The sequence below is a fragment of the Callithrix jacchus genome, chromosome 12 (assembly GCF_049354715.1).
Source record: "Callithrix jacchus isolate 240 chromosome 12, calJac240_pri, whole genome shotgun sequence".
Classification (NCBI taxonomy): Eukaryota; Metazoa; Chordata; class Mammalia; order Primates; family Cebidae; genus Callithrix; species Callithrix jacchus.
Genome location: NC_133513.1, coordinates 24,781,984 through 24,802,512, shown reverse-complemented (window position 1 = coordinate 24,802,512; position 20,529 = coordinate 24,781,984). Strand labels below are relative to the sequence as shown.

At 44.7% G+C, this 20,529-nt stretch overlaps 1 protein-coding gene across 2 annotated transcripts in view; it reads right to left on the bottom strand.

Moving 5' to 3' along the window:
* PRKCB (protein kinase C beta) overlaps window positions 1–20,529 on the bottom strand; it is a 389,607-nt gene that overhangs the window by 13,266 nt on the left and 355,812 nt on the right. For both annotated transcript variants that reach the window (XM_002756001.6, XM_035267200.3), the window contains exon 16: window positions 19,443–19,583. In XM_002756001.6, the coding sequence (XP_002756047.1) occupies window positions 19,443–19,583 (141 nt within the window). The remainder of the gene's footprint in view (window positions 1–19,442; window positions 19,584–20,529) is intronic.

Genomic DNA, 20,529 nt, shown 5'->3' with positions numbered 1-20,529 from the left:
TTAGAAGAAGAAAAAGTTGGGAATCTACTATGGACCAATAGGGAAAACAGTTAAATAAATAATGATACATCTATTTGATGTATTACCATGCAAAACACTCTTAAAAATTAAAAGAAGATGTAGAAGAATATTAAATGACATAGTTATATATAATTACTAACAGTGTGTACAATATGTTCCCATTCTATAAATTATATACACAAATGTATATGTAATATCTGTACACATTTTATATATAGGCTTTATATACAGATTAGAAGAATTACAGATGGTTTTAAGTTTTCCTTTTTCCCTTTATGCTTGATTACGTTTTTTAAAATTTGCATAACAATCAGATATTGTTATTATTATTTTGTAATAAAAGAAGTTATGAGAGAGCAATTATCATGGAAGAAATTGAAAAATAGAAATAAAGAGAATGGGAGTATTTGGGTAAATTGTTAAGGTTAGCCTGATGCTATTTAACGCGCTTCACTTTAGTAAAACACTCTTAAGACAGTAGGAGAATTGCTTGAGGCCAGGAGTGTGAGACTGGCCTAGGCAACATAGCAAGACCCTGTCTCTACAAAAAATTTTAAAAAACTTATCAGGGCATGATGGCACATGCCTGTAGTCCCAGCTACTTGAGAGGCTGAAGTCAGAGGATCGCTTGAGCCCAGGAGGTCGAGACTGCAGCAAGCTATAATTGTGCCTCTGCATTCCAGCCTGGGTGACAGGGCTGGAATGAAACAAAATGAAACAAAAAAAAACCTCTAAAGCAAGTGACTGCCTTGATGTGTATTTTGGTGCTAACGGATGATGAGGAAGGCTAATATTTGGATCTTGCCCATCCTCTGCCTAGCAGTATGCCTGACACTGGTAAAACATAAGAGGGTACCTCTTATCCTCATAGAGCTTAAGGTCTAGCAGCAGACACAGATGTACACATAGGCCACTGCATGGGACCATGGGACCATGGGACAGGTGCTGCCATTGAGCATAGAGGAAAGAAACCCTAGAAGGGTCAGGAACATGGTCTGGAGGAAGCGATATCTCACTTGAGTAGGACCAGCAGGAGAGACAGCACGTCTTTGGAGGAGGAAAAAGAAAGAGGCTGAGGGGCTGGAGAAGAAATGGAGGTGAAAAGAGGGCATGGACAGGGTAAGATGGTGGAGGAGAGGATAAGTCTCCTCCTCCATGCTGTCTGTTGCCTAGCTGAGTTTGATAACATGAGGCTAGTGGCTCAGGGGAGCTACCTGCCTAGCCTCCATCAAGACACCAGGGCACCTTGATGAGAACAAGACCAGAAGGTCACGGTGAAAAGACGTCCAAGCTACAGAACCTAGGCAAAAAGACAAAGGCGTCTTTGTTTTTCAAATGTGCACATCCAGTGAAATGCAGGCTCGTTTCTATGCCTTCCAGTTTCCCACAGCTACACAGGAGAGACTCACCCAGGGAGAATCAGTTGCATGAAGCTGCACGCACATTTGATCGTTTTAAAAAGTCATTTGTACACCAAGGCTTTTCTTTCAAACAGAGTCGGGTAATATTCACCATGGTCTGGGCTTGGGCAGAAAAAAGAAAAATTCAAGTCTCCTTTTTCTGCTACTAAGGAAGGTCCCTTACAATCAGGAATCTTTTATCTCTTATGTTTATTTAGGGAGGAAGTCAGCAGGAGAGGGGTCTTTTGGGTTTGATATTAAGTCTGTTTTGTTTGCTTTTGCTTTTCATTTTCATTAAAAAAAAAAAAATCAGTGTCTTGATTTCCTCCCTAGCTCAGTTTAAATGCTATCTTGTCAGAGAAGCTGTTCGAGATCACCTTCAAATAAAGTGCATCTCTCATCCTCCCCGTTCACTTCTTTCACAGAAATAGGATCTGGCATATCTCAATCTATAATTATTAATACATGTTCATTCAGTCTTTCTTGTCTATTTCTCATCTAGACTATAAGCTACATGAGAGCAAAGTCACATCTGTTTTATGCACCACTGCATTTCTAAGATCCAGGCACAAAAAATTATTAAATGGACAAATCATAGTATATGCTAAACACTAACTATAAGCCAGAAATTGTGTTAAGTGTTTTGCAAGCATTATCTCTTTAATCCCCCAAAAGCACTATGAGGTCCTTGCTGTACAATGAAAAAATGGGTTTAGAGAGTTTGAGTATCTGACCATGATTAGATCCTAGGTTTCACAAGAGATCCAGACTCTTCTATCAGTCTTCTACATTTATTGCAGAAACAAACAAGCTACTAAAACGCACCAAGAGGCCAGGTGTGGTGGCTCATGCCTATAATACCAGCACTTTGGGAGGCCTAGGTGGGAGGATCACTTGAGGTCCTTTGGGAGGCCCAGGTGAAAGGATCACTTGAGGAGTTTGAGACCAGCCTGGGCAACACAGCGAGAATCTGTCCCTACAAAGAATTGTTTAAATATTGGCCAAGCATGGTGGTGCATGCCTGTAGGCCTAGCTGTTCAAAAGGCTGAGGCAGGGGGAATCCCTTGAACCCAGGAGTTGGATGCTGCAGTGCGCTATGACGGTTCCACTTAACTCCAGCCTGGGTGACACAGCGAGACCCTATCTCTAAAAAAAATAATACTAATACTTTTTTTTTCAGGCAAAGTCTCACTCTGTTACCCAGGCTGGAATGCAGTGGTATGATCTTGGCTCACTGCAACCTCCACCTTCCTGGTTCAAGAGATTCTCCTGCCTCAGTCTCCCAAGTAGCTGAGATTACATGTGCCTGCCACCATGCCCAGCTAATTTTTGTATTTTTTGTAGAGATGGGGTTTCACTATGTTGGCCAGGCTGGTCTCGAACTCCTGATCTCGTGATCTACATGCCTCAGCCTCCCAAAGTGCTGGGATTACAGGTGTGAGCCACCATGCCTGGCCATAAAAAATGTTAAAGCACACAAAAGAATCCTTTGCAATTCCAACACCCCAAATCTCTGTATTATGTTAACATCTTGGTTTGTATCCTAGATGGCTGGATGAATAGATGAATGGATGCTTTTTAGTTTTTAGACAAAGGTGGAATCATGACTCTGTTCTTTTGCTTGCTTTTTAAAAGAAGCTAGATAAAATACACTCAAACATCTTCCCATGTCAACAGAGTATCATTTTTTTTCTTATCTATTCTTCACCATTCATCCTAAAGCCACATTGCCAAGGCTTCAAGTAAACTCACCCTCAAATAGTAATTATCCCTTCTATTTGCCTATCTTTTTATAGCTTTGATTTCCACAAGGCTGTGAGATAGGCAGGAAAAGGATTATCTCTACCCAGCAGATAATTTTAAGAGTTAACAATTTGTTCTGAGTTATATGGGGTCAAGTAGGAGAGCCAAGATCCAGAGCCCATCTGTTCAATTCCAAAGCCCATGGGCTTTCCATTACATGTCATTGCTTCATACAATGCATCTGATTGTGTGGCATGGACTTAAAAGTTAAATTGACCTGAGTACCAATCCTGGCTCCAAAAATTCCCAGCTACACAACCTTTAAGCAAGTTAGCTAAGTCCCCGAAGCTCAAGTTCCTTGTAGGGTGTGGCGAGAATGACTTGATAAAATGCACATCAAATACTTAACAGGGTAGCTGGTGATTGCTGCTGAGGGCTGACTGACCCAGTCCTGTGAGTAACTCTGATAGGGTGTGGTGGTGCTCTGGCTGGAAAGAGGTCCTGTAAGCTGTGCCACACCCCAAACTCATTACCCATACTCCCACCCCAGTTACAAGCAGAATGAGGACCTGCCAGTGCTACTTAAGACATAGAACCGGAACCTTCCCACTGAGTCTGGTGCATCATGGCAGCAACCTACAAGACAAAGCCAGGCCCTCGGACTCCCAGTTAGAGGACATGGGAAAAATATGCGTACCCTGGGGAGCAAAAGGGATGCATTGCCAGTCTCACCAAACCCTCACTTCCTTAGAAAGACATTTCAAATAGATTCACACACCATCTCCGAGCTGTTTTTCATGTGCCATTTGGGGGGCATGTTGTGGTTATTTTTAAGAAACTGCACTTGTAACAAAATAAAAAATAAGCTTTGTCTTTCCCTTTCTGGATCATGAGTAGGTCTCAACCCTCCAAATTCAACTGTCACCGGAAGTCTTCTTGGAGTTGGATTTTTTTCTTTTTTTGTGAGACGGAATTTCGCTCTTGTTACCCAGGCTGGAGTGCAATGGCGCGATCTCGGCTCACCGCAACCTCCGCCTCCTGGGTTCAGGCAATTCTCCTGCTTCAGCCTCCTGAGTAGCTGGGATTACAGGCATGTGCCACCATGCCCAGCTAATTTTTTTTTTTGTATTTTTAGTAGAGACGGGGTTTCACCATGTTGACCAGGATGGTCTTGATCTCTTGATCTCGCGATCCACCTGCCTCGGCCTCCCAAAGTGGAGTTGGAATTTCTATCGGAAGTGGCTGTGAAGGCAGCAAGAACATCAGCAAATGTGGCAATATGGTTTGAACGGATTGCCCTCCAACAAAGTTCATGTGCTGGAAAACCAATCGCCAATGCAACAGTGTTGAGAGATGGGAATTTTTCGAGGTGACTGGATTAATGGGATTACTGGGGGAGTGAATTTACTTAAAAAGTAAGTTGTCCTCTCTCGTGCTCTCTTGCCATGTGATGCCTTCTAGCAGGTTACTATGAAGCAAGAAGGCCCTCCCCAGATACAGACCCTGATCTTGGACTTCCCACTCTCCAGAGCCATGAGCCAAATAAATTCCTTTTCATTGTAAGTTACCTAATTTCAGGGGTTTTTTTCTCTTTTTTTGAGGCAGGGTCTTGCTCTGTCACTCAGGCAAAAGGATTGCTTGAGCCTGGGAGGTTGAGTCTGCAGTGAGCTGTGATCCTGAAACCGCAGCTTCAACCTCCCAGGCTCAAGCAATCCTGCCTTAGTCACCCAAGCAGCTGGGACTACAGGCATGTGCCACCACACCCGGCTAATTTTTGTAATTTGTGTGTCTGTAGAGACAGAGTTTTGCCGTGTCCCCCCAGGCTGGTCTCAAACTTCTGGGCTCAAATGATCTGCCCACGTTGGCCTCCCAAAGTGCTGGGATCACAGGCATGAGCCATTGTACCTGGCTCCAGTTTCAGGTATTCTTATAGCAGCACAAAACAGATGAAGGGAGACACACAATGTCATAAAAATGAAGGAGAAGAGGACTTAAAAAGGTAGAAGATACTCTGCATTTATCCTACAGATAAACTCACAAATATAGGAAACTAGGAAGTTATTCAAAGGGTGATACAGGGTTAGATGTGCAGATAGGAAACAATCTCCAAGAGAGAAGGGAATAAAGCAAGATACAGATATTGTACATGGCATGTACATCCTTGTGTGTGATGTAGACTATTTCTGGGCTTGAACACATCTTCTCTAGAAGGTCACACAAGAACCTGGTTGCAGTGGGTGGCTCTGGGAAGGAGAACCGAGAAGGCGAGCTAGGAGTCATGGGTGAAGGGAGTCTTAATTTCACTTTGTAGCTTTTGACGCTGCTTGAATATTTTATTTTTTCATTTTTTTTTAAAGGAGAAAGGGTTAGAGCACCTAATAATATGGTGAGGCCAAGAAAGATGAGGCAAGCTTATGAGAGGAGGCAGTTTTCAGGTCATTGATGACTCAATGAGAAAACTATCAATAGGATGGTGGGAGCAGAAACCAGATTGCACCAAACTGAGGAAAGAATAAATTGTCATCAAGTGGAAAGAGGAAGAACTGGCAACTCTTTCAAAAATGTCTTTGTATGCAAAGTAAGGCAGGGCAGTAGCCCTAGCAGTAGTAAGGGCAGTAGTGTAGGATTCCCAGGTTTGAGGTAAGGGATTTTTATCATGAAAAAGACCTAGCAGGTTTATGCACAAGGGAGAAGACCAGGATAGAGTCAGTGCAGACAGCTGCTGCTTTTGCCTAGCAAGCAGGCATTGCCTTTTCTTCTGGTGACGTGGCTTTATTTTTCTTCAAGGATGCATTCCTTCTCTTCTTTCAAAATGTCTGTTTTAGATGGGACATTCCTTCTCTTCTTTCTCTTCTTTAAAAATGTCTGGATTAGATCCAGTTCCCTGGCTAAGAGGAGCAGGTGACCCAGGCCCAGTCAATCAGCATATTCCATCCCCCTGGGGCAGTGAACGATTCCTTTGGAGATGGACATATGACCCAAAGCCTTCTTATAAGACTGAGTCCTAGGCTGCTGGGATTTTATAAAAAGGAAGTCCTTTTTTGGGGGGTAGAAGTTGCAGAGATAATGGGACATAAATTGGAAGCTGCTATGTGCTCAAGAAAGCCTTCTGAGAATGAAGAACGAAGCCCAGGCAGTGGGGAAAGTAATCCTGGGGATAGAGAGAAATGTTTTCCTGCTGGCATTGTTTTGGACCACAATCATATACATCTGTATACTATCACTGTCTTTCGCTTAAAAGTCAATTTAAATTGGGTTCCTGTTTGAAACCATAGGAGCTTTGCTGATTCAGAGAGAAGCTGCAGACACAAACTAAACAGGAAGGTATGCATGAAGAATCAAGAGGGTGGAGTCGGAGCAGGGGTGAGGGTAGGTCTCACATGAGTTGGGGGAGGGAACATATATTTGCCAAGACATAGATGGAAGCCGGGCAAGGAAGTCAAGATGACTATGGAGGTGCAGGGAGGTGGCAGGGAGCTGCGGGTTACTAACCTATGGGCACCCACGGGCCTCAATCTTCCTCATGATTTAGGGCAGAAGGCCCCATCCCTGGGCCATGGACTGGTAGCAAAATAACAATAATAATGATAAAGTCCTGCATCCATTAAGTGGCGTTCCAGCTTTTGTTTGTTTGTTTTTGCCATGATTCTGTTATATTCCCTGTGTAAGTCACTTGGGCAAATCTCTAGGCCTCTGCCCATCTATAGAATGCAGCAGTTAAATTCCACTTCTGAGGTCACCTTTCAGTTATTGACTTCAATTATATTATATTTCGGTTGTTATTCCCAGACATAACCTCACATTTTCATGCTCTCTCCCAACACACGGCCTTCCCATCTATCATTTCAATTCAAACTGTTGGCTTTTCTGCGAGGGGATATCTCGAAGTCACGTATGTGGTAGGTTCTATGGTTGACTGTGCCCCCACAAAGTTCATGTGTTGGAGACTGAATCTCCAATGCAACAATGATGAGAGGTGGCACCTCATGAAGACTTAACACCACTATCTTGGGAGTGGCTTCCTGACAAAAGGGATGAGTTTGTCCCTTTCTTTCCCCTACATGTGACACATATGTATGCACATGCACATAGATGCACACACACACACACACACACACATGCGTGCATAATCTCTCTTGCCCTTCTCCTTCTGCCATGGATGACACAATAAGAAGTCTCTCGCCAGATGCAAGCCCCTCACCCTTAGAATTCCCAGCCTCCAGAATGGTAAGAAATACATTTCTTTTCTTTATAAATTACCTAGTCTGTGGTATTCAGTTATAGCAACACAAAATGAACTAAGACAGCAACTGGTTTAGGAACTTCACTTGGCTCAGGAACCTGCCAATTCCAGCCATCTAAAGGGAGCCTGGTTTGACGTGAAGTTTAAATGGGTCATCCATGGGTATGTAGACAGGTGGAGAGAGACAGACTCCAAGCTATGTGTCCTAAATGGTTCTTGGCTATTTGTTAGTCAGTATATAAATGTAGGTTGATATTTTCACTAAGATCTCTCCAAACTCCATATAATGGATACCCCAAAAGAACAACCAGAACTGAGTGGGGAAATCTCTACTCCTTAATGAGCCTGTCTCGACTGCCTCATTTCAATGCTGCCATGCCCTTCTTTCAGAAGTTAGTGGATGTATGCTGTCTTTGTCAGCCTCAAAATCCAAGCCTTAAGGAACAAATACGATTTGCATCTCTTAAAATCCTGCCAGTGAGTTATAAAAGGTGTGAATATGCTACTTATTTGTTGCAATATTTTAAAATAAATTTAAATCATTTGAATTGTAAGAATACTCAGTCTTTTTCTATTATGTAATAGACACCATTCGATGGTGTTATCATGACTCTCTCCTGTTAGCACAACCACAAACCTTACCAGGAGCTCCAAGTGCTTCTAATAATCTTTACAAGGGTCTTGGGCAGTAAAGGCATCAAGTCCTGGTTCCTCCGCTTTCTAGTTGCTAGACCTTGGGCAAATGCCTTACCTTTTCCAAGCTCTAGTCCCTCACCTATAATATGGTGATAACCCTACCTTATAGGGTTGAGAGAATTAAATGAGGCAATGAATGGAAGGCATTAAAACAGTGCCTGATGCCTACAAGAATTCAATATATTTTCTAATATATTTGAACAGTAAAGGGTTTTATGAGAATTATTTTAAATCACAATTTTCAAAAAGGAATTGTTCTCCTGAGTATTTGATACTTTGGGGGAGTTAGGTTCTGTGCTTAAATAAATCATATTAAGTAAGTGTTAGATCCTTTTCTTAAGACTTGAATTTGGAGTTTTAACAGCAAACATACAAAGGTTACACTTTCTGGCTTCAATTCAGAAATGTCAGCACATCAAACACACACATTCAGACACACACACACAGAGGCACTTACTCACACAGTGTAAAGGGCAATTGGGTTTGGAAGAGAATGTCACATGAACAGAATTGCAGCTCATTAAAGCAGTACTTGAAGCTTTTGACCTCAGCTACATAAACAATGTTTTCGGATGACAGAATTGCCAAGAAACCAACTCCTGTGAGTATGATTTAGTTTCTGAAGCAGTTCAGCATTTAGGCTCTCAGAGAATACGGGCAATGGGATGTGATCAGATAACCCATGTAGTATTTTGGAAGTGATACTAACAGAGCATAGGACAAGGGCCTTTGCAAGCTATAAAAGTCTGCCAGGTTTTCAGCCTTTCCTAATGTGCAGATGCCTCAAAATTATGGGGCTTTCAGTAAAGTGCAAATAAAAATAGGTAACAAGAGCAGAAATGATTGGAATCAGTCTGTCATACAAGTGGACTTCGAGTCTGGGAGGACTGACACAGGCTAGAATGGAAGGAAGGAAGGAGGGAATGAGTATTCTAGTGATGTCTAGATAGGACTGATGGTTGCTTCAATGTAAGCAGCAGGGGAAAGAGGCTCTTACTGTCCACTTCTCATCAAGTTGTACCCCTTAAGCCCTGCCCAGGGAGCACTGATGATCAGATGCATCATATTTTAGAACACTTGACAATCTGGTTGACCACATTTTAGAACAACTGACGATCTGATTGATCATATTTTAAAAGAATACTAGAGTCATGTTTACTAGCGGGCAGATCATTGTCCACACACTCTAGCACTTAACACTCCACAGGTGCCAGGCACAGTGGCTCACTCCTGTAACTCCAGCACTTTCAGAGGCAGAGTGGGGAGGATCACTTGAGGCCGGGAGTTTGAGACCAGCATGGGAAATTAATTTTTAAAAACCAGAAAAAAATAAATAAAAAGCAGAGAAAACTCCCCAGATGTTAATGAAGCCTACTTGGCTTTCTCTTCTTCACCTCGCTGCTTCAATGCTGCTAGCTGGGTTGTCTTCTTAGGCAACTAAATCCTGGTGCCCTGGGCGCATCCCCCTATCCGGTTTTCACAGTGAGTGCCCCACCCCCCCACCCCCCCCACCCCCCGTTAGGTGGATACTATGGGAGCCTTTCAGAGGAAGGGTGATAGGACCTCATTAAGGCAATTCAGGACAACACATGAATGACATCAAACTCTCCATTAGGCATTTCAATTTGAACATATTACCTAGTATATCTTGTCCTGTGACATTATAGCTCCTTGTACTACTACTTCTGCAACAACATATGCTCACCCATGCCAAAGACTCAATGCACCTTTTGCTACAAGTCAGCAAAATTCTGAGCTTGATCACCCAGACACAAGGGAATTCCCTGGGCATAGCCCTCAGCCACTGCACCCTCTGATATCACTACATCCTTTGCATTGACAGGAGGAAGTCCAACCAAGTGCACAACCATGTCCTCCTGCTCGATGTCCTGCAAGCCAGCCCTCTGCAGCACAGAAGCTTTCCTGACCATCTATTTCATTCATTCATCCTATTGCTGGACCAAACTCTTGCCTACCATGTTTTATACTTGAGGAGCAATCATGAGGGCAGTCCGCAGGAACTCATGTTCATCAGTGCCTTCATGCCCCTAAGAGACAATGACTGAATGCCTACAAGGTGCCAGGAACTGGGGAGGACCTGGAGATGCCAAAATGAGTACGACTTGGGGGTTCTCAAACAGCTCCAGCCTGTCCAAGCTCCTATCACCTCTTGCCTGGATTATGACAAGAGTCTTCACCAGTCTCCCTGATTTCACCCTTGCCCCTATAGCACTTAGAGCAATCCTTTAAAAACCCAAAGTCAGAACACGTTATTTCTCTTGGCTCACGAGCTGGAGTAAAAGCCAAAGATCCTTCAGTGGCCTGTGCTTTCCCCTGGCCTCTGTAATCTCACTCCGTTTTCCTTTTTCCCTCAATCCCTCAGCTCAGCCACCTGGACTTCTTACTCCCCCTTGACCATGCCAGGCAAGCTCCTGCCTCAGGGCCTTTGCATCTGCTACTACTGCCAAAATCACTCTTCCCTCTCATCCAGATATATACATGGCTCTCACCTCCCTCATCTTCTTCCTGTATTTGCTGAAATGTCATTTCCTCCACCTTCTCTATTACATGGACAGCTCCCTGACCTGGCTCTTCCAATCTCCATCTCTACTTCAGCTTCTGGCATAATGTTTATCAACTACTGACACAGTGTATATTTCATTTGTTTCTATGTTTATGATTTTGCCCACTATCCCTAGAATATAAGCTCCATGAGGACAGGGATTTTAATTATTTTTAGTGCTGTGTCCCCCGCACCTAGAACAGAGCCTAACCTCAACACCCTCTGAATGGATGACTTGATATCTGAGAACATTCCCACCGGAGGACAGAACCAGCATGCACTTCTTCCCAAACCACTCTCCATCATGCACTCAACCACACAGTCTGCCCGTCAGTACCCAAACCACTGTGCCATCATGCACTCTGCAACACAGTCTGCCCTTCAGTACCCAAACCACTGCGCCATCATGCACTCTGCAACACAGTCTGCCCTTCAGTACCCAAACCACTGCGCCATCATGCACTCTGCAACACAGTCTGCCCGTCAGTACCCAAACCACTGCGCCATCATGCACTCTGCAACACAGTCTGCCCTTCAGTACCCAAACCACTGTGCCATCATGCACTCTGCAACACAGTCTGCCCTTCAGTACCCAAACCACTGCGCCATCATGCACTCTGCAACACAGTCTGCCCTTCAGTACCCAAACCACTGCGCCATCATGCACTCTGCAACACAGTCCGCCCGTCAGTACCCAAACCACTGCGCCATCATGCACTCTGCAACACAGTCCGCCCTTCAGTACCCAAACCACTGCGCCATCATGCACTCTGCAACACAGTCCGCCCTTCAGTACCCAAACCACTGTGCCATCATGTACTCTGCAACACAGTCCGCCCTTCAGTACCCAAACCACTGTGCCATCATGTACTCTGCAACACAGTCTGCCCTTCAGTACCCAAACCACTGCATCATCATGTACTCTGCAACACAGTCTGCCCTTCAGTACCCAAACCACTGCATCATCATGTACTCTGCAACACAGTCTGCCCTTCAGTACCCAAACCACTGTGCCATCATGTACTCTGCAACACAGTCTGCCCTTCAGTACCCAAACCACTGCATCATCATGTACTCTGCAACACAGTCTGCCCTTCAGTACCCAAACCACTGCATCATCATGTACTCTGCAACACAGTCTGCCCTTCAGTACCCAAACCACTGTGCCATCATGTACTCTGCAACACAGTCTGCCCTTCAGTACCCAAACCACTGCATCATCATGTACTCTGCAACACAGTCTGCCCTTCAGTACCCAAACCACTGTGCCATCATGTACTCTGCAACACAGTCCGCCCTTCAGTACCCAAACCACTGTGCCATCATGTACTCTGCAACAGTCTGCCCTTCAGTACCCAAACCACTGTGCCATCATGCACTCTGCAACACAGTCCGCCCTTCAGTACCCAAACCACTGTGCCATCATGTACTCTGCAACACAGTCTGCCCTTCAGTACCCAAACCACTGTGCCATCATGTACTCTGCAACACAGTCTGCCCTTCAGTACCCAAACCACTGTGCCATCATGTACTCTGCAACACAGTCTGCCCTTCAGTACCCAAACCACTGTGCCATCATGTACTCTGCAACACAGTCTGCCCTTCAGTACCCAAACCACTGTGCCATCATGCACTCTGCAACACAGTCTGCCCTTCAGTACCCAAACCACTGTGCCATCATGTACTCTGCAACACAGTCTGCCCTTCAGTACCCAAACCACTGTGCCATCATGTACTCTGCAACACAGTCTGCCCTTCAGTACCCAAACCACTGTGCCATCATGTACTCTGCAACACAGTCTGCCTTCCAATACCCAAACCACTGTGCCATCATGCACTCTGCAACACAGTCTGCCCTTCAATACCCAAACCACTGTGCCATCATGCACTCTGCAACACAGTCCGCCCTTCAGTACCCAAACCACTGCGCCATCATGCACTCTGCAACACAGTCCGCCCTTCAGTACCCAAACCACACTTGATCATGCACTCTGCCACACAGTCCACCCTTCAATACCCAAACCACTGCGCCATCATGCACTCTGCAAGACAGTCTGCCCTTCAATACCCAAACTATCACCTCCCTTCCACCACAGGCTGACCAGCAATAGCCTGCTGTGTGCCCCAAGCCTTACCTTCACCAGAACATTCTATACTTAACTGTATATACCCCTTCACTACAGCCCTTACAACATAGGCTCTACCTACTGCACTGACTACAATAGGATCGGCCAATCAACTCACAGGCCTGCTGCACCCTGCAGCACTGAGTTCTAGCCCCTGCTACACAAAGGTGGCATCCCTGGTCCCACAGCGTCCTATGCTCTGGGAGCCTGTGAGAAATGCAGAATCTCAAACCCCACCCCAGACTGGCTGAGTAAAAATGTAAACCAGATACCCATGTGACTCGTGTGTGCATGTTAAAGTTTAAGACGCTCTGCTCAGCTATATCATGGCATCTGTAGCACTGGATTGGACCGTGCAAGGTTAGACTGCAGGAATCTGCAGACCTCTCTACCCAGTGTAATGATTCAATGCATTGTATCTTCAGATCCTTTACCAGCACACACTGCAAAACCACACGATGCCCTGACAGTTTGCAAATTCAGCAGCCAAATTATAGCCCTTTATAAATAGGGTAGTAACTTACACAACAACCAATTTATTTGCAAAACCCTGCTGTACAGAGGAAAAACACCATGCACTCTAATATATATCCCTAAAGACTCCTTCATGTTCCACAGCACAGTGTATTACAGCCTCTTGTTTTATGGCCATTTATTCATTCAGTAAGAATTCTTGAGCACCCGTAATATGCTAAACCCTATGCTAGGCGCTGGGATTTGACAATGAGAAAGTCACAATCTTAAAGTAGTCAAAAAGACAGCATGAGATTGAATACATTATTACATGTGATGAGTTTGTTGATGGAACAGTAGCAGATCTCTACTGAGATATCAATAAGAGGCGCTACTGATTTGATGAGAGGGAAAAGGAAAGGCATGGTGGGGGATCAGGGGGCCGGTGACAGCGTAGGAAAAGGGCTTTGGGCATCCCCGGTGCATGGCTCTGCACAGATGAAGCAGGCAAGGGAAAACAAGGCACTGCATGTCTGAGGAACTGAAAGAGGCCTGCAAATGCTGTTCTTGGAACCAGGAGCTAAACCTAGGAAGAGGGCAGAGGTCTGGCATCGGAAGACCTCAAAAGCCGCATATGCCAAGGAGCAATAGATACTAGACTGGGGAACAGAGAGACATCTGGGGGTTTTAAAGCAAGACACAATCAGATGAACATTTTACAATAATGACTCTTGTTCTCTGCAACAATACACCAAATCGAGTGTATTTCAATACAGTTTCAAACAATGCTCTGTGAACAGCTCCTTGCCACAATAGAAGATGGCATTGAGAACAACTTTAGAAAAACCCCATTTACAGTTACTTTAATGAACCTCCAATAATAGCACCCTTCACTGATGTTTGAATATAATCCTCTGTTATTGTTCCTTGTTTTTTCTCTCACCACACTCTGTTTAATAGCATGCATGAATCAGGAATGCTGACAGATACACGCCTGCCTTTTCACATCCCACAAGGCACATGGAACTCTGAGCACGCTCACCACGGGCCTTTTGGAAGTGGCAGACAGTTAAGAAGCAGTGAGGAAGGAGAAATATAAAATCCTGGGATTGCGGTGGGGGCTGTAATGCAATGGAACTGCATGCAATGTAAATGACATAGAGGCTGGATCAAATGGGTAGGTGACAAATCTTCTTTTTTTTTTTTTCTGAGGCAGGGTCTTCTCTGTTGCCCAGGCTAGAGTGCCAGTGGTGTGATCATGGCTCACTGCAGCCTCAACCTCCCAGGATCAAAATCCTCCCACCTCAGCTTCCTGGGTAGCTGGGACTACAGGTGGATGCCATCATGCCCGTTAATTTTTATATTTTTTGTAGAGATGGGGTTTTGCCATGTTGCCCAGACTGTTCTCTAATTCCTGGGCTCAAGGAATCTGCCTGCTTCAAGCTTCCAAAGTGCAGGGACTACAGGCATGAGCCACCGCATCTGGATGATGTATCATTAATTATTATTTCTAATTCAGTTTAAGGAGATTGACAGAAGCGCCTGCTCCTTTAGTGCTGATACCAGAACGTTGTGAAGTACATAGTCCAGCCTGGTCACTATACTTTGAAAGTCATTGTTAAACCCACATGTAGGAATTCAAGACACAGTTCAGTGGAAAATCATATCAAATATAGAACAGTTGAGGGATCTTGTTGATAATGACTAAGTACTGTAATTTTTTTATGTTATCAATGATAATAACAGCTACCTTTTCCTGAGTGCTCTCTGTGAGCCAGGCACAAGGCTAGACCTTTTATATTCATTACTGCTTAGCAGGGTTATTCAAAATATTTAATCAGTCAGAAGGGACTCTGGTTGTAAATAACCAGTGCTAAAAGAAGCTGGCTAAATAGCAACCTGACATCAAATCATCACTACCCCTGAGGCTATAAATCAACAGTGCATGGGATATATATGGGTGTGGATGTGTTCTATTTGCCCCGGACCGTGTTTAATTTTCAGAAATTTCTTATGGTATATAAAAGAAATCATGAGTTTTTTTCTTTCTTTCTTTTTTTTTTTTTTTTTTGAGATGGAGTCTCGCTCTGTCACCCAGGCTGGAGTGCAGTGATGCGATCTCAGCTCACTGCAACTTGCCTCCTGGGTTCAATCGATTCTCCTGCCTCAGCCTTCTGAGTAGCTGAGATTGCAGGCAGTGCCACCATGCCTGGCTAATTTTTGTATTTTTAGTACAGACAGTGTTTCACTATGCTGGCCAGGTTGGTCTCAAACTCCTGACCTCAGGTGATCTGCTTGCCTCAGCCTCCCACAGTGCTGAGATTACAGGCATGAGCCACTGTACCTGGCCCAAATCATGACATTTTATCTAAACATCTTAACTTTATATACCCTTTAACTAAGCCCTTTCTACACAGGACCTACCTACTACACTGACTGTAACAGGATCTGTCAATCAACTCATAGGCCTGCTGCACCCCGCAGCACTGAGTTCTAGCCCCTGAAAACCACGAAGATGGAGCCCTACAGAGGCTGCATCCTGCAAGGCAGGCCACCAGGAGGTGAGTATCAGCTGAGCCTCTTAGGTAGTTCACCTGCTTTCTCGCTTGCACAGATCTCCATCACTTTCTCTTCTATCTCACCAGCCCTCTTCCCTCACTCATATTATCTGCTTGGCCTCTGTAGGCATCTGAGCCTGTGACCTCTTCTGGAAGCCACCACCCCACTCCCTGACTGGACGGAGGACCAGTGTCTTCCACTTAAAGAGATGATTCTCTTGGCTGGACTCAGTGGCTTACACCTGTAATCCCAGTACTTTGGAAGGCTGAGGTTGTTGGAGGATCACTTGAGCCCAGAGTTTGAGACTAGCCTGGCAAGACCACATTCATTCATTCATTATTTTTTACTTATTTATTTTTGAGATGGAGTTTCACTCTGTCGACCAGGCTGAAGTGCAGTGGCACCATCTCAGCTCACTGTAACCTCTGCCTCCTGGGTTCAAGCGATGCTCCTGCCTCAGCCTCACGAATAGCTGGGATTGCAAGCATACACGTAGCTAATTTTTGTATTTTTTAGCAGAATGGGGTTTTACCATGTTGGCCAGCTGGTCTCAAACTCCTGAGCTCAGGTGATTTGCCCACCTCGACTTCCCAAAGTGCTGGGATTACAGGCGTGAGGCACCACGGCAAAGACCCCATTCATTTAAAATTAAAAATAAAACATTAGGCAGACATGGTGGTACACTCCTATGGTCCCAGCTACTCAGGGGGCTGAGGTGAGAATATTGGTTGAGCCCTGGAGGTTGAGGTTGCAGTGAGCTATGATTGCGCTACTGCACTCCAACCTAGGTGACAGAGAAAGACCTTGTCTTAAAAAAAAAAAAAGAAAGAAAAAAAGAGATGATTCTCCCCAGCTACCTCCCTCCAGTCTCTGCCTAGCTTCCCTGGCTGAGCTCCTAATGCTAAACTGCACAGCAGTGATTCTCAACCTTGAGAGCACATCAAGTTACCTGGAGAGCCTATTAAACACAGAATGCTGGGCCCCACCCCTAGAGGTTCTGATTCAGGGTTGGAGCCCGAGGTCTTCATTCCTAAAGTGCCCAGGTGATGCCGATACCGCTGGCTGTGACAGTGCGTACTGATACTGCATACTGATGGACAGCACACTTTGCAAACCACTGCGCTACAGCTAAAACATGACGCCAGGCGTCCGCTGGGTTCTATGGAGGTGGGGATGGAAGCATGTGCATCTTTCCTCTGGCTGAGTGAGGAAAGGAAGGTTCACATTTTGAGGTTGCATAAACAACCCCACAAAAACCATGAGTTATGAGTCTCGCCTCTGAGTTCCCGGTTTCCTGAACACAGAGCTCACTCTTCCTTTCCAGGTTACCTCTGCATCTGTTTCCAAATGGCCCCATAAAAGCAGTGATGCTGCTCATGACATGCATATTTCACCTCTTCAACCCCAGTGTACACATACATAGACATTACCTTAAGGAATAGCAGCAGGATTCTGCCCTTCAACGACCCTTCTCCCGAGACATTAATTAATGTATGACACAGCTAACAAAAACAATGATCAGCTCTCTGTGAGGGCCTCGTATGTACCAGTCTCCTATGAAGTGCTTTATGCATCATAAGAATCCTCTGATATCAGAACTATTCTCATCATTGTATTACAGATGATGATACAGTGGATCGGAGGAAAACGGACTGGTCCCAGTTCACCAGCTCTGGAATAACCAAGGGATGGTTTGATCCACTGTATTCACTGAGAGTCAGGCATGATTAAGAGTATTGTGCTCAATTTTGTGTCTGTATTTTAAGATGGATGTGGATGTCATGGAAAACAACAGGCACCTCGAAGTGATGTCCTATGGTACACACTTGCGGAGGCGGGGTGGGGGGGAACAGGATTTAACTGGAAATCACAGGATTCAAGAAAGAATCAGTCAGGGTGCGGTGGCTCATGCCTGTAATCCCAGCACTTTGGGAGGCTGAGGTGCACGGGATCACCTGAGGTCAGGAGTTCGAGACCAGCCTCGCCAACATAGTGAAATCCCGTCTCTACTAAAACTACAGTTAGCCAGGCATGGTGGTGCCACCTGTAATCCCAGCTACTCAGAAGGCTGAGGGAGCAGAATTGCTTGAACACAGGAGGCGGAGGTTACGGTGAGCCAAGATCACACATTACACTCCAACCTGGGTGACAGAGTGAGACTCCAAAAAAAAGGAGAAGAAATTAGACCCTGCATCTGAAAATGTCTGAAGGTTATTCCAGAGAGAGAGAAGCTCTAGCAGGAGTTCTGGGAAGGCTGATCTGACTGCAGTGTACAAGTTGGCAATAACGAGAAGGGCCACAAAGTGGAACTGGCTGACTCTAGGGGCCATGGCTTCCTACACTAGGAGGCATCCAGGGAGAAATGAGATGCACAGAGATTGGTGTAGAGCTGTGATTCTAGCCGTCTGGGATGGGGGAACGTGTGGCACTAGGGAGAGGTGAACATCAACTGGGAGACTCCTGAACTACGTACCCTTTGCCTCTGGGCTTCCTAGTGAGCCTCCAAGAGAGTCAGACTTTCTGAGGCTTGGATCCTCCCTTCATCACACTGGCTGAGTGACCTTGAACAGAGCACTTAACCTCTCTGAGACCCTGTTTCCTCTTCCATAACATGGAATGTCAGCACCTTCCTTCAGAGGCCGTTGTGTGGATTTAATTCGATGCTGCATGAGAAATGCTTAATACGGTGCCTAGCACATAAGTGATCAATAAATTAATAACAATGCTAGTATCAAAATAACTCCCGTTGTGATCTTCATCCTAACAGCCCAGCCCCTCACAACCTTAGGTTTCAATGGCGGTGTTTATATTCACTCTTCAGCCTCAGTCGGCAGTTCTACAACCATCATCAAGTCACCAGGTCTGCCCTCTATTTAATTTCACAAGGAAATATACTCCCAGCAGAATCACAGTTTGATGAATTCAGGTGCAAACTCTTCTTTCCTGATGCCGACAAGTACTCCCTGCTGAGCCTTTGGGGACAGAAAACCTTCCCGTGGTTACATGGACCATGGGAAATGTGATAGTTTTATTCTTGTGTTATAAAAGTTATGTCAAACCCATCACCACACCCAAAGCCTCCAGGAGGGGGTCTTCGGTTCAAGAGGACGTCAGTCTCTGCTTCACTCTGCTTCGCCTTGGGTGGGAGCTGGCTGCTGAACTGCCGTCTTACTTACTAACTCAGACATAGTGTATGTTTCAGAATTAAATTTAAATGCTGTTGAGATAAACAACATGACCTTTTCAATGTCAGTATGAAGAGAAAATGACACAGTTGAACCAAGAGAAAGAATGAGGGCAAAATTAGATCCTTTATCACAGTCCAGAAATGGATCTGAACTCTGCTCACCCAAGAACCATTCTCAAAAAGTTGTCAGCTAAGACAGTTACAATAATTGAATCGATGAAACAAAAATTCAATAGGCATCGTCGTTTCCATCTTTATAGAGGCCGAGCGGGGCCAATGGAAATGTCCATCTTCGGACCTGGTGACTTTGTGCATACATGTGAACACATACACACATGTTCAAGTAGACACATCGACGTCTACCCTTCAGGGAGCATTTGGAAAACATGGGGCATGGGAAAGAATTCATTGTGTGTGAATACTCGACAGTCAGAGAGAATGGGCTACTTACAGCTTTTGGCTTATATGGGGGCTGGATCTCTTTGCGTTCAAGTTTCTCCCAATCAATATACCGGAAAAATGCATGCTCTTTGATGTCACGTTCGCCTTCAGGTCCGCAACCTAGACGTTTGCCCGGGTGTTTGGTCATCAGCTTCGAGAGAACGAAAAACATTGAATTTGATGAGTTTCAGAAGAGGAAATGGGAGACACTCAGAAATTATTACTCCAATGCATTAGGAAAGAAAGCACAAAGGATCTCAACTCATTTTTGTTTTTTGCTTTTTATCCCAGCAAAAAATCCCAGCCGGGACTTTGGTAAGAGAAGACCCAACAACAGGGCCTGCTGCCACCCATCCCTTCTGGTTAATCAAACCGAAGCCTGAATGTGGCCCTGAACCTTAAGTTAGCAATGTCGCAGGATCCATTTTGGTTCAAGAATAAGTTTTATGCAATTACCAGTGCATTTAATTAGGACAGTTTCAATATCTTCACACTCCCCTCCTCCCACAACAAGAAAACTGGAGATTGACAGAAAGCAAAGGCTACATTCATTCAGATACTATTTACATTTCTCAGTAAAGCGCTTGCAAAAATGCCAAAACAGAAGAAAAAGTATTAGTCAAAGGGGCCCAAGTTTCAAGTAATTACTTTCTGAAAGCTCATTAAATAGTCAAAAACCAGCCCAGCTCATTTCCCTCGTATCATACATTACATACAACACCGCTGAGGTTTCTTTGGTGTTCCGTTTAAATTACTTAATTATCAAAACCCTCCATCTTTGGGTCTCTGAGTGCTAAATAACGAGATGAATAGATGCTCCAAGATGAAACCAGACAGGCTTCCTCTTGCAAATGAGTCCAAAGCAGCATGAAAATATCTCTGATCTCAAGACTTGAGCAAATGCACAGAGAGTAAAGACGAACGAGATGGTGATTAATTAAAAAAAAATAAAAAGGAACATACAAGTCCAAAAGCTTCCCAGAGTTGATATCACATTGAGCAGCCCATGATGGCAGAATCCTTAGATTCTGCTTGGGACTCGATGATGGGGAAGGGATGAACCCAGAAATTCATTCCTATACTGTTGGATGTTCATT